The sequence below is a fragment of the Chrysemys picta genome, chromosome 20, assembly GCF_011386835.1.
Source record: "Chrysemys picta bellii isolate R12L10 chromosome 20, ASM1138683v2, whole genome shotgun sequence".
In the NCBI taxonomy this organism is placed as follows: domain Eukaryota; kingdom Metazoa; phylum Chordata; order Testudines; family Emydidae; genus Chrysemys; species Chrysemys picta.
The window spans coordinates 8,747,345-8,760,896 of record NC_088810.1 but is presented as its reverse complement, the minus strand read 5'-3'; the positions used below and the strand labels follow the sequence as shown (position 1 = coordinate 8,760,896).

The 13,552-nt window shown below is 60.3% G+C and overlaps 1 protein-coding gene across 1 annotated transcript; it reads right to left on the bottom strand.

Annotated features, from left to right (window-relative positions):
• Positions 1–2,479: 2,479 nt before the first annotated feature.
• On the bottom strand, positions 2,480–12,040 carry LOC101939846 (leucine-rich glioma-inactivated protein 1). Its single transcript, XM_024109483.3, has 9 exons — positions 11,186–12,040; positions 8,842–8,913; positions 8,138–8,209; positions 7,944–8,015; positions 7,273–7,344; positions 6,876–7,045; positions 6,197–6,361; positions 4,638–5,149; positions 2,480–4,082 (listed from the first exon to the last, which is right to left on the bottom strand). The coding sequence occupies exons 1-9, from the start codon at positions 11,371–11,373 to the stop codon at positions 3,777–3,779; spliced, it is 1,629 nt and encodes a 542-aa protein (XP_023965251.2). The 5' UTR covers positions 11,374–12,040; the 3' UTR covers positions 2,480–3,776.
• Between the last annotated feature and the right edge of the window lie 1,512 nt (positions 12,041–13,552).

Below are 13,552 nucleotides of genomic sequence, written 5' to 3'. Positions count from 1 at the left end.
ACACGATGAGTTGGCCGAACTCTTGGTGAAGCCCTGGCTGGGCTGGCCAGAAGCCTGGGGGCCAGGCCCTGCACTCAGCGAGCACCTAACCACTGGCCAAGCAAGGCCCAAGGGGCCCCTGGTTTGGGGGCTGGGCATGGGATGAACCACGGGCATCCTGCCCCCCACTCAGCTGATCTGTGCCAACTCCTGCCTCAAGGTGGGCCCTTGCCTGCTGCTCGCACAGGCAGCACTGCTCCAGCAAGCGCTCCCCGAGCCAAGCAGCCAGCCCTCCTGCCCTCCATGTAACCCTGTGGGCGGGGCACTCCACTGGCCCTGGGGAGCCTGGGTCCAATCCCCCCGTGCCGCAGGGGAAGACGGGGTTGGGAGAGGGGTTTCCAGCTCTTGGAGGCTCTCCTTAGTGCCCTCTAGCATCCTTTTCTCGCAGCCCTGGCAAGCTCGCCTAGGTCCCACTAGATGGGGCGCCAGGGGCTGGCCACCAGCGCTCTTGGGAGCCTAGCTCCCTATGCCACACAGCAGCCCGGGCTAAACGGTGGCTGCCTTGTCTCTGGGGCTGCCTGGGTTAAACTGCCCTTGCCCTGCCATCATAGCTTCCCTTACAGCTGCCCCAGATGGTCACGGCACCTGCCCACGGATGGGTACCCAGCGGGTAGCTGGGCAACATCTCTGCACATCCTTTCTCCCTGGCTGCAGGCCGCAGGGAACCTGCTCTACCCTGGCCTAGCTGCCTGCTGGAGCCACAGGGCTGAAGGTGGGGGGCGGGGGGTAAGACAGGCCCTGGCCTGGTAGGGGGACTGCTGGCAGAGCCGCTGGGCCAAGGGGAATGTTCTGGAACTGTAGGGAGCCTGTGTGCCAGTTTTTCTCTCTCTCTCTACTTTGCATTGTTACCTCAGTGGTGCGAAACGGTTAACGCTGTGCCAGAAGCCAGGAACCTGCGGTCTGTCCCCCAAAGCTGGGGGGCAGGGACCTGAAGGGGACTGGCTGAAACCAGGCCCCTCAAGGGCAGAGTCAGAAGGCCCATGGGAGTCTGAGGGTGCCATCAAGCACCCCACACACACAGGGGAAAGTGATTTTGTCCCCCACCTCTCAGCAAGGGGAGCAGTGCTGGCGAACAAAGGGGGCGGGACTAAGGGCTGCCCTAGGAAGGGGCACAGGGGACTCAGCCAGATGGCATCAGCCAACAGCCCCTGGGCACTGCTCTCCCTGCCAGCCGCACCCCTCTCCTCAGCACTTCCTATTGGCTACTTTAGGCTCCTCTCCACTCAGCCTGCTGGCTCTTGCGGGCCTCAGCCAGTGCCTGAGGTGCCAAACGTGCGGTCACAGGCAGTGGGGGCAGGGGGCCCTGGCAAGGTCGGTGCTGCCGTACTCAGCATTGTAATAGCTAAATCCCTTAGGCCCAGGAGTCCTGGCTCCCCCCTGCTCTAACCACTAGATGCTGTTCCCCTGCCAGGGATAGATCCCAGAAGTCCTGGCTCCCAGCCCTGCCTTGCTCTAACCTCTAGACCCCACCCCGTCCCTGAGCTGGAGGTAGAACCTAGGAGGCCTGGCTGTCTCCCCTTTTCTTGTCTTTACTCTACCCCCCCTGCCCCCCCCCCCTCAATCACAGCAGCACAGGGACAATATACGGTGTTATTTACAGAGCTCTGGCTGGGGTAATGGGGCAGGGGGTATTGGGCGGGTCTGGGGGAGGGGGACAGAGGAATGCTGATTTTTCAGCAGCTGCCTCCAACCTGTGTGCCCCCCCCCATCCCACCATGGGCACTAGCTCCGCAGGCACCCCCGAGGTCCCTACTGCCCCAGGTAGGGGGGATGGGGTGCCTGTCACTGAAACTGCTGGTTATTGACCAGCAGGGGAGGCAAGGGTTAAAATTCACCAGCCCATTGAGGTTGAGGCCTGTTGGACTGTCAAGTCTTGAGTTACCCCAGAGTGGGCCTAGCTAGTCCCGTAGCCTCCCTTCCTCCGGAGCAGCCTCCGCAGCCCGGCAGCTTGTCCCCTCCCATCTGCCCCATGGGCCTATCTAGCCTGGCATCCTGTTGCCCTGGTTCAGCCCCCGGGGCCAGCAGCTAAGAATCCAGTCCATGCGCCACCTTGGGGGGGGCCTTGATCACAGTTTTATTTTAAAAACAAAATTAAAAACCGAGGACAAATTAATTTGAAAAAAAAGTAAATAAAATTCCAACTTAATGGGGAAAAAGGCAAACAAAACCAAACCTCCGTGTGAATGACGGGCCAGGCTAGGCCCCCGTTTGAACTGACCCCCTTAAACGGGAACTAAAACAAAGGGCAAGTGGGGCGGGAGTGCCTGAATTTTCCATTTACTGTTTTTTAAAAAGGAAAGAAACAGTGGAATGAAACTTAGCAAATGTTGGTACAGAGAAAAGTGACAGAATCAAAGCAACAGGGCATTATCGGGGGGGGGTCAAAAGAGTAAATAAAACTAACTTGAATTTTAAAAATGAGACCAAATGACTCGGTAACTGAACCCAAACATTTAATTTATGGGCGATGGGAACAAAGGTTTAAAGGCTAAAAATGAAATGAAATAAAAAACGTGAAATGAATAAAAAAGGCAGCAAATGTTTTTTCTTTAACGACTCTGTGAATGACTCATGGGTTTAAAAGCAGGACCTGACTGAAAATTGAATTTTTTTTTAGTTAAGGAGGATTGTAAATGAATAAAAATTTGAAAAAGACACAATTGAAGCGGAAACTCCAATGCTGAAAAAGCCACAGGCCTCTGGCTCTTAACCAGAACCCTTTGTCAAGGGGTGGGGAAAAAACAAGTCTCTTAAATCCATTTTTAAAAATGTAGCAGGGGAAAATGGCTCTTAACCAACGCCAGAAACGATTTTAAAAGGTGGTGGTGGGGTTGGCATCAAAATAGGATTGAAAAGTCGGTCCCTGGTGCTGTCCCCCCCCCCCCCGGTGGGCATTGCTGGCATAGCGCCCTCCTGCTCCCTTCCCCCTTGTCTGCATCCTGTTCTGCACCCCCACTGTCGGCATCCCTGGTGGCCATGGCTGGTGCTGCACCCCCATTGTCTGCGTCCTGTTCTGCACCCCTAGTGACCCTGGCTGGTGCTGCAGCCCCTTTGTCTGAAGCCAGTTCTGCGCCCCGGTGGCTGTGGCCTGGTGTTGCACCCCCCCACTATCTGCGTCCTGGTCTGTGCCCCCAGTGGCTCTGGCCGGTACTGCACCCCTATTGTCTGCGTCCCATTCTGTGCCCCGCCCCGGTGGCCGTGCCCGGAGCTGCCCCCGCCATTGTCTGCGTCCCATTCTGTGCCCCCCCCCCGGTGGCCGTGCCCGGAGCTGCACCCCCCATTGTCTGTGTTCCATTCTGTGCCCCCCCCAATGGCCATGCCCGGTACTGCACCCCCAATGTCTGTGTCCCACTCTGTGCCCCCCCCCCCAGTGGCCCTGCCTGGTGCTGCACCCTGCATTGTCTGCGTCCTGTTCTGCGCCCCCGGTGGCCGGTGCTGCACCCCGCATTGTTTGCGTCCCATTCTGCACCCCCGGTGGCTGGTGCTGCACCCCACATTGTCTGCATCCCGTTCTGCGCCCCCGGTGGCTGGTGCTGCACCCCACATTGTCTGCGTCCCATTCTGCGCCCCCGGTGGCTGGTGCTGCACCCCACATTGTCTGCGTCCCGTTCTGCACCCCCGGTGGCTGGTGCTGCACCCCACATTGTCTGTGTCCCGTTCTGCGCCCCCGGTGGCTGGTGCTGCACCCCGCATTGTCTGCGTCCCATTCTGCGCCCCCCTCTGCCCCGGCGCGGGGCTCAGGCACTCAGGTCGATGGTGATGTGCCGGTAGATCTGCGTGTCTCCCTTGAAGCTGGCAGCGAAGACAAAGTCTCGCTGGTGGACGGCCAGGTGGGCAAAAGAGCGGGGCGCCTTGGTGTTCAGCTCCTGGAAGCGGACGAAGAGGCCCGAGCGGGCATCGTAGCGGTACACCTGGCTGAAGGAGTAGTCGTTGCCCAGCACTGCATAGCGGTGGCTCCCAATGCCCAGTGGCTGGAAGACCATGGAGCCGCGTGATGGCATGTGCTGGACGTCCCGGAACATGGAGCCCTCCCAGCGCATCACCTGAGGAGGCAGAGAGGATTGTGGGTTATGCCAGAACTGCCAGCAGGGCAGAGAAGCTGGGGATTACAGTGGATGAGAAGCCTGGCTGGGATGATTTAGTTGGGGTTGAGCAGAGGGTTGGACTAGATACCTCCTGAGGTCCCTTCCAACCCTGAGATTCTATGGGTAATGCCGGACTGGAGGCAGGGGACATCATGGGGAACAGAGAGCATGCCAAGAGAAGAGCATGATGGGGGTGGCTGAGTGGGAGCAGCGCATGATGGGAGCATATTGGGGGCAGAGGCAAAGTCAAGAGTATGCTGGGAGCAACTGAGCAGAGACAGAGAGCATTGTGGGAGCAGAGCATGCTTGGACCACTTGGAGCGTGCTGGGAACAGGGCATTCTGGGAGCACTGTTAGCAGGGTACACTAGGGGCATTTTGGGGGCATGCTGGGAACGGGGTGCATGCTGGGTGTAGGGCATGCTGGCACTGGGGGCACGCTGGGCGTAGGGCAGGCTGGGAACAGGAGGTACATGCTGGGCGCAGGGCACGCTGGGGCACACCGGGTGCTGACCTTGGAGTCACCAATGAAGCGGGTCAGACAGACGTAGACGTCCCCGCGCAGGCGGAAGTGCTTAACGGCGTAGACGTCGTCCATGTCAGGGATATCTGTGTGGCGTAGGAAGGCACGGCCGGGCCGGCTCCACTGGTAGACAACAGGGCGCTGGGAGCTGCTGGCCAGGATGAGGCTGGGCCGGCCGGCGAGCTCCAGGAACTCCACGTGGGTGTCGCGGTGCCAGGCGTGCAGGGCCTGGTGAGCGTAGAAGCCGCGCCCGCCCCAGCGGAAGAGTGTGGTGGCGCCCGCCTTGGAGCTGTCGGCCACGGCCAGGAACCAGTCGCCGTCCACCCGGAAGCTGGCCAGGGCGTTGGGCTTGCGGATGCGCTGCGGGCCCAGCTCCTGCAGCCGCACGAAGCGCCCCGAGGCCTCCTCCCGGCGCCACACATGGGAACCCCCGGCCAGCTGCGCCAGCACCACCAGCAGCCGCCCCTCCACCACCAGCGGCTTGCAGGCCACAGGCGACGAGCCTGTGGGGGCAGGGGTGAGGGGGGCTGCCCAAGGGGGGCAGGGATTGGGGGGCTGCCCAAGGGGGCAGGGATCAGAGGGCTTCCCAAGGGGGTCAGAGGTTAGAAAGAAAGGTGTAGGGAAGGAGAGGGGTTCAGGGAGGCTGCACAGGGGGAGGGTTTTTGGGGGGAGGCTGTCCCTGGGGTGGGGAGATGGGTTAAGGAGTGTCAGGGGATCTGCCCAGCGGGGAGAAAAGGGGCAGCTAGGGGCTGGTCTGAAGATAGGGGTGCCTGGGGTGGGTGATCTCGGTGGGGGGAGGGGGTTGTCTGGGGATGTGGTCTCCAGGGTGTCTGGTCTCTGGGCTGTCGGGGGCAGGGTATCTGGCAGTGTGTAGGGGGGGGACATCTGTCAATCACCGCTGATGGAGGTGTCAGTGTGGTCACAGGGGGGCACTGGAGGTATCCCCGTGGGTGGGGTGCAGGAGGCACTGTGGGGGCATGGTGGGGGGCAGAGCAGGGGGCTGTGCGGGTATCACCGGGGGCAGGGCTCAGGGGGGCTGTGAGGATATCCCCGTAGGTGGGGTGCAGGGGGCACTGTGAGGGGGATGGTGGGGAGCAGAGTAGGGGGGCTCGGGTATTCCTGGGGGTAGGGCTCAGGGGGCTTTGAGGGTATCCCCGCAGGTGAGGTGCTGGGGGGGCAGAGCACATGGTGGGGGGGGAGGAGCACAGGGGGGCTCTGGGGTATCCCCGGGGGCAGGGCTCACGGAGGCTGTGAGAGTATCCCCGCAGGTGGGGTGCAGGGGGCACTGTGAGGAGGATGGTGGGGAGCAGAGTAGGGGGGCTGTGAGGATATCCCTGTGGGTGGTGTGCAGGGGGCGCTGGGGGGCATGGTGGGAGGTGGAGCACAGGGGGGTATCCCTGGGGGCAGGGCTCAGGGGGGCTGTGAGGGTATCCCCACAGGTGGGATGCAGGGGGCGCTGGGGGGGCGGAGCACATGGTGGGGGAGGCGGAGCACAGGGGGGCTCTGGGGTATCCCCGGGGGCACGCAGGGAGGCCAGGGCCCTCGCTCACCGTTGATGGAGGCGTAGGCCCGGAAGGCCCCGTCCAGGTGGTCCCACTCAAGCAGGCTGCAGCGCCCGGCGAAGGGCTGGGTGATGGCCACGTGCTGCTCCCCCTGGTACCAGAACGGCTCCACCGACAGCGCCTGGAAGGGCAGCGACTGGAACAGCGCCAGCGCTGGCGGGGGGTGAAGGTTAGACCGGGGCTGGGAGACAGCTGGGTGCTTGGATTCATCCCCAGCTGTGCCCTCACCTCTGCTTCCTATGCCAGCCTTGAGACAATAGAACCCAGGAGTCCTGGCTCCCAGCCCCCCGCCTGTTCTAACCACTAGACCTCCTTCCCTTCCTGGGTCTGGGGATAGAACCCAGGAGTCCTGAGGCTTCTCACACAGCCAGCTCCGGGGGCTGTGTATGGAGCAGTTTGTGTCTCACCAGGAATTGGGTTGAGATGTAATGAGGGCCATGAGCTAAGAAGCATTTTCCCTTCCAATGGATTCACCCGGTGCTGAGATGCAGCCACCTCTGGGGCAGGGCAGCTGGGGAACAGCCGCACATAATGTCACACAGGGACGGCTCACCCGGCGCTGAGATGCAGCCACTTCTGGGGTGGGGCAGCTGGGGAATAGCCGCATATAACACCGCACGGGGCTGGCTACCCGGGGCTGGGTGCGGCTGGCTCAGGGGTCCCGTACCGGTGGTAATGCAGTCAAAGTCCTGGAACTGCAGCTGGCTCAGCCGGGTGCCGTTGAGCTCGGCTGGGCCCTGGCACTCGCCCAGCTCTGCGCTGGCATTGGTGCTGCTCAGCCACTCCACCAGCCACTTGATCCGGCAGTCGCAGTGGAAGGGGTTCCCCCGCAGGTCCCTGGTGGGAGAATCGCCCCGCGTGGGGCCGTGTGGGGCCGGGGCACATGGGGCAGGGGGGCCGGAGCCAGACAGCAAGGCCCTCCTCTGCCCCTCCCCTGCTGTTGCCCCCTCCTCACACCTCATTTCTTCCTTCTCCTCGTTTCTGCCCATCTCTACCCCCCACCCCTCCTCCCCATCACCTCCCCCACTCCTGACCCCCAGTCCCACCTCTGCCCCCCCACTCACACATGGGTGAGGGCGTCCAGGCCCCGGAACAGGTGGCGCGGCAGCGTCTCCAGCTGGTTGTGTGCCAGGCTCCTGGAGGGGGGGGAGATGTCAGAGATGGGGAGGGCCCCTGGGGAGCGCTCGCTCCCATCTGGCCACAGGGCAGGGGGCAGGATCCCATGGGGACAGGGGGGGTCCCAGTGTGTGTGGGGAAGGGCTGGGGGGTTCCACTGGAGGGGGGCTGTCAATGGGTGGGGGAGGAGTGTGGGGATGGGTTCCCTTGGGGGTTGTCCCATTGGGGGGACTCATTTTAGAGGTGACAGGAGTGTCAGGGGGAGGGGTCCCCTTGGGGGGGTCACATCAGGCTGATGTTGGGGTCTCGGAGGGGGGTGTTAGTGCCAAGGGATTGTGACCTCTGGTTTCAGGGATCGCAGGGGGATATCAGGGCTGGATGTCAGGGGGTTCCTGGGGGGGGGTCTGTCAGTGTTGGGGTGGGAGTGTTGTGGGGCCGAGGGGGTCAGAGTCACAGGGGTCCCTGGGGTCTGGTGTTGGGGTGCTGGGGGGGTCACTGTTGTCTGTCGGTGCTGGGGGGCTGGTGAGGTCCCCAGGGTCCATTGGTTTCCAGAGACTAGGGGGGTCACTGTGGTCTGTTGATGCTGGGGGGCCAGTGGCCATGGGGGGGGGTCACTCACAGATGCACAAGTCCCTTGAGGCCCCGCAGTGCGTTCTTGGAAATGGAGCCGACTTTGTTGTTCTCGATGAACCTGTAGGGGGCAGGAGGGGAGACTCTGTCAGTGGGTCACCCCTTGTGTGCCCGCTGCTCCCCTCCCCCCACAAAGTCCCCTGTGCAGACTCCCTCTTGCACCCCCACCTCTCACACACTCACAGATACTCCAGGTGCAGGAGTCCCACGAAGGCATCGTCCCTGATCAGCCCAAGGGTGCTGGACGTGAACAAGCTGGGGAGAGAGGGGGAGTCAGCGCCCGCCGAGAGCCCAAACTATTGACCCCCCTCAGTCCCACCCCACAGACAGCCTTGTCATGGCTCCAGAAGCGGAGTGGAGCCTTAGAGCGGGCAGGAACTGGGAGCCAGGACTCCTGGGTTCTCTTGCTCGCTCCACCACAGACCTGCTGGGTGAATTTGGGCAAGTCATTTCCCTGCTCCGTGCCTCAGTTTCCCCTTGCCCCCTGTGTCTTTGTAGATGGTGAGCTCTGTGGGGCAGGGCCCGTCTCTCGCTGTGTCTGGGCGGCATCTGGCCAACAAGGTCCCAATGCCAGCTGGGGACTGTGAGCATTCCTGGGATAATGGTGAGTGCCTGCCCCCCCCACCCCCAGACTGCCCCCTCTGAGCAGCACACAGCCATTTGCACACTCACCTTCCCATGTGCACTGGCTAGAGCACATCCATGTGCACACTCACCTTCCAATGTGCACTGGCTGACACATACCCCTTTGCACACTCACCTCCCCGTGCACACTGACCAGCACACACCCATTTTCATGCGTATACTCTCCCCGCACCCATGGGCTGCCATGCACAGATGTGGCTCTCTCTTGCACACTAGTGAGTTGGGGGTGTTGGTCTCCTTACAGCAGCTGCAGGGACGGCGTCTGCAGGAAACTTCCCTCTCGGAGCTCAGTGAATCCGGATCGCACCAGGGACCTGGGGAGGGGAGACGGGGCGTGAGGGGCCTATGGGTCAGAACCGGCACCAGCACTGGTGCTGTGCCCATCACCAGGACTCCCACAGAGAGAGCACAGCACCATGGGCAGCTCCAGAGCCAGGAGAGGAACCAAGTCCAGAACCAGCACCAGCATCAGACCAGCACCAGCACCACCAGTCCAGAACCAGCTCCATCAGACCAGCACCAGCACCATCAGACCAGCACCACCAGTCCAAAACTAGCTCCATCAGACCAGCACCAGCACCAAGATCAGACCAGCACCACCAGTCCAGAACCAGCTCCATCAGACCAGCACCACCAGTCCAGAACCAGCTCCATCAGACCAGCACCAGCATCAGACCAGCACCAGCACCACCAGTCCAGAACCAGCACCATCAGACCAGCACCAGCACCATCAGACCAGCACCACCAGTCCAGAACCAGCACCACCAGTCCAGAACCAGCACCATCAGACCAGCACCAGCACCATCAGAACAGCACCATCTGTCCAGAACCAGCACCATCAGACCAGCACCAGCACCACCAGTCCAGAACCAGCACCAACTTTTGACCACAACCAGCACCGCCATCAGGAACAGAACCAGCACTAACAGGAGACCAGAACCGACTTCAAACCAGTCCCAACAGCAAATCCAAAGCTGATCCAGAGCCAACACAGAACCAGAACCAGCACCAGCCTCCTGCCAAGACCCAGGTTCAACAGCACCACTGAGAGGCGGAGCCTGGAGGCCCGAGCTAAAACCAGCTGGGAGGACGACGTTAATCAGAAAAAGGTGGCTGATAATTGGACTCATTTCAGAGCCCCGGACAGACCCTGAGGTGCCGGCATGTCACGGGGTGGAGGAAGGCTGCGCTGGTGACAAAACCAACCCGCTTTAGAGGGGCCGTGAAGGCGGGTCTATAACCTATATAGCGACTGGACGGAAGGACGGGGATTGATGAGTATCAATCGGGGGTGGTTTTATGTTTCCCTCCACGTTGTTGGTGATAATGTTGAAGAGCATCATTTATCTTTCTCCATTGCCTTGGGGCTCCTGGGACACATAAACAGAGGAATCTCGAGTAGGGCCAGAGAGGACCCTGGTGTGAACACGGCTGGACTCCTGTATCCAGTTCAAGAAGGAGGTTGATAAATTGCAGAGGGGTCAGAGAAGAGCCAGGAGGATGATTAAAAGATCAGAAAAGTCCAGGAGCTCCATCGCTGTAGCTCAGCACAGAGCAGGTCCAGGGGTGACGTGATCCCCGGCTAGAATAGAGAGTTAGTAACGGGCTCCTCAGTCCAGCCGAGGAAAATCTAACACGGTCCAAGGGCTGGGAGTCGAATTTAGACAATTTCAGACTAGAAACAAGGTGTAAATTGTACAAGCCAGAACCAGGAGCCTCCCGGCACTGAGCCAGCACCACTATCAAAGCATGACTAGTACCAGTACCAGTGCCAGAACCAGCACCAGAGCCTTCCCAAGGGGACATCATGAGCAAGGCCACCAGCACCATCCAACCCAAACCAGCCACAGCCCAAATGCCCACCCCAGGTGCAGAGTTGTAGTGGAGCTAGTGAATGGCCCAACACCTTAACCAGAACAGCCAGCAACCTCAAACCAGAATCAATACCTGAACCAGCACCGACATCAAATCAGAACTGCTCCCAGAACCAGAACCAATATCAAATGAGAATCAATAACAGAACCAGAACCAGCACCAGTGTCAAACCAGAATCACTATGAGAACCAGAACCAATACCAGAATCAGCACCAACATCAAATCAGAACTGCTCCCAGAACCAGAACTAGAACCAAAACCAATATCAAATGAGAAACAATAACAGAACCAGCACCAGTGTCAAACCAGAATCACTATGAGAACCGGAACCAATACCAGAATCAGCATTAATGTCAAACCAGAACCAGCACCAACATCCAAGTGGCAGAAATACCAGCAGTGACATTGAACCAGTACCAGAACCAATGGCAGAATCGGCTTCTCGCCAGGCCCCGTACCAGGGCTGACACCAGTGTCCCACCCGACACAGTGCAGTCACCCACCCCAGCCTCAGCAGCTGCCAAGCAGGTAAATAGACCAGAACTAGCCACAGCAACAGCACTGGCACCAATGACCAACAAACCCAGCGCCATTGAATCAGAACCAGAATCGAATCACAACCCCAGCTGCAAGTAACAAGGGATGGTGTGACAGGGCAGGGCGGTGAGGAGGAGGGTGCAGGGGTGGCAGAGGGCTACTGGGGGATCTTACAGGGAGGTGATGTCGGGGGGCAGTCCTCGGGGGACCCCGTCTGTCCTGTCACATAGTGCATTGTCCTGGGTGCAGCTGCAGACGATGGGGCATTTCCGCCTGGGGGCCCGGTGCCGCTCACCCCCCGCAGCTGCCAGCAGCAGCAGCACAAACAGGGGGGCACAGGCCCATGGTCCCCCCCAGCCCATTGTCTGGCCCAGGGGTCGTGGGCTGCTCCCCCCTATACAGCCCTGGGACCCTCTCCACACTGGGATCCTTCTACCTATCCCTGAATTCTTGATTCTTGCTATGCAGCTCTGTGCCACCCCTGTATCTATCCCTCTATCCACCCCGTATCTCTCCCTCTAGCTACCCCTCTATCCACCCCTGTATCTATCCATCTACCCCTGTATCTATCCCTCTATCTACCCCTGTATCTATCCAGCAACCCCCGTATCTACCCCTCTATCCACCCCTGTATCTATCCATCTACCCCTGTATCTATCCCTCTATCTACCCCTGTATCTATCCAGCAACCCCCGTATCTACCCCTCTATCCACCCCTGTATCTATCCATCTACCCCTGTATCTATCCCTCTATCTACCCCTGTATCTATCCAGCAACCCCCGTATCTACCCCTCTATCCACCCCTGTATCTATCCATCTACCCCTGTATCTATCCTGTATCTACCCCTCTAGCTATCCCTGTATCTGCCCTTTTATTTTTCTGTCTAACCCTGTATCTACCCCTCTATCTCTCCATCCGTCCCTGGTTCTGTCCCGCTGTCCCCCTGCGATCTGGGTCAGTCCGCCTGTCCGTGCTCCCCCGTCCCGCTGTTCCTGTGGCCGTCCCTTCCTCTGTGAGTGGCAGTGCTACCAGCCAATAGCTAGCCGGAGATGAGGAACACTGGGGAGGGGGGTGTTGACCGGGGCGGGGCCATAAGTAAAGAAAAGGCGGGGGGCAGCTCAGCCCAGGGGCTGGGAGGAGGGGCCGGGCACTAGGACTCCTGGGTTCTATCTCAGCTCTGGGAGGGCAGTGGGGTCTAGTGGCTGAAGGGGGGGAAGCTAAGAGCCAGGACTCCTGGGTTTTATCCCAGCTCTGGGAGTGGGAGAGGGTCTAGCGAGTTAGATCAGGGCTGGGCACCAGGACTCCTGGGTTCTAGTCTGGCCATGGGAGGGCTCAGCAGCTGCCGACTGGGCCATTCCCTGTTTGTGCCAAAAAGTGAAGTACTGCGTGTCATGGAAACAAGCCATGGGACTGGAGTGAGGAGGTGGGGGTCACCCTGGGGTGATGGTGGGGGCAGATTTGTATAACTTTTGGTGGTGTCCAGAACGGGTCAAAGTCCTGTCGTCGTCCCCCCCGCCCCACACACAGACACACCTGCCTAAGGCTCTGGGAGGGAGTTGGGGTGCAGGAGGGGTGTGGGCTCTGGGAGGGAGTTTGGGTGCTGGGTGCAGGCTCTGGGCTAGGGCAGGGGTTTGGGGTGCAGGAGGGGGTGTGGGCTCTGGGAGGGAATTTGGGTGCGGGCTATGGGCCAGGGGTTGGGGTGTAGGAGGGAGTGCGGGGGGGGCGGGCTCTGAGTGGCGCACCGCATGGAGCGAGGATGGGCAGGAAGTCGCTTTAACCCTGCTGCGCTGCTGGTGGTGGCAGCAGGGACCCCCGGGCCTTTTAAAATCGCCCAGGGTGGCAGGCAGGGCCGGGAGAGAGATCCGGCCCCAAACATTGGTGGAGCCAGGCCCCCGGGCCCAGGCACCGTGGGGCCATATAACTCACCGCCCTTGGGGGTGGGGGGGAGTTAGCTGGTGAGGCAACATGACCTGCAGTACCCCTCAAAGAGAGTCACTCCCCCCCACCAACTAACCACATACCCCACCCAGCACCATCAAGCTACACTCACAGATACAGGCTCCACCCACAACCCCAGGTCACTGCCATTACAAAGAGCTAACAGGTGGTGTCAGTAGGGTTCAGAGTGAACATCCATGTGCTTGATGACCAGGCCCCTGTCAGGGCTGGGACTGCATGGCCCCATCCTACACCTGCTGTTAACCCTCTGCTGGCTGCAAAGCAGAATAATGATCTGCCATTGCCACCAGTTACCAGAGTTACCCTGTACCCTTGGGACCATAGGACCCCACTCCCCTCCCAGAGCCGGGGAAAGAACCCAGGAATCCTGACTCCCAGCCTCCCCTGCTTTGATCCCTGGAGTTGCACCAGACACAAAGAAAGCCTCATAGATGGCGGAACCTGGGGGTTGCAGGATTGTCTGTCTGCCCAGAGAGGGCAGGGCTCATGGCTGGTTAATGTCCCCTGCCCACATCCCATCCTCTGCTCCAGGCAGGGAATAGGACATGGGCCTTTCCCCTCTAGGGGGCACCAGCTCTGG

Bases quoted from the DNA above. Each gene is read 5' to 3' on its own strand.
- LOC101939846 (XM_024109483.3), bottom strand. From the start codon at position 11,373: ATGGGCTGGGGGGGACCATGGGCCTGTGCCCCCCTGTTTGTGCTGCTG. The intron at 8,914-11,185 runs GTAAGATCCCCC...TCCCCTCCCCAG, and splicing joins CCCCCCGACATCACCTCCCT to GTCCCTGGTGCGATCCGGAT. The intron at 6,362-6,875 runs GTACGGGACCCC...ACCCCCCGCCAG, and splicing joins CTTTGACTGCATTACCACCG to CGCTGGCGCTGTTCCAGTCG.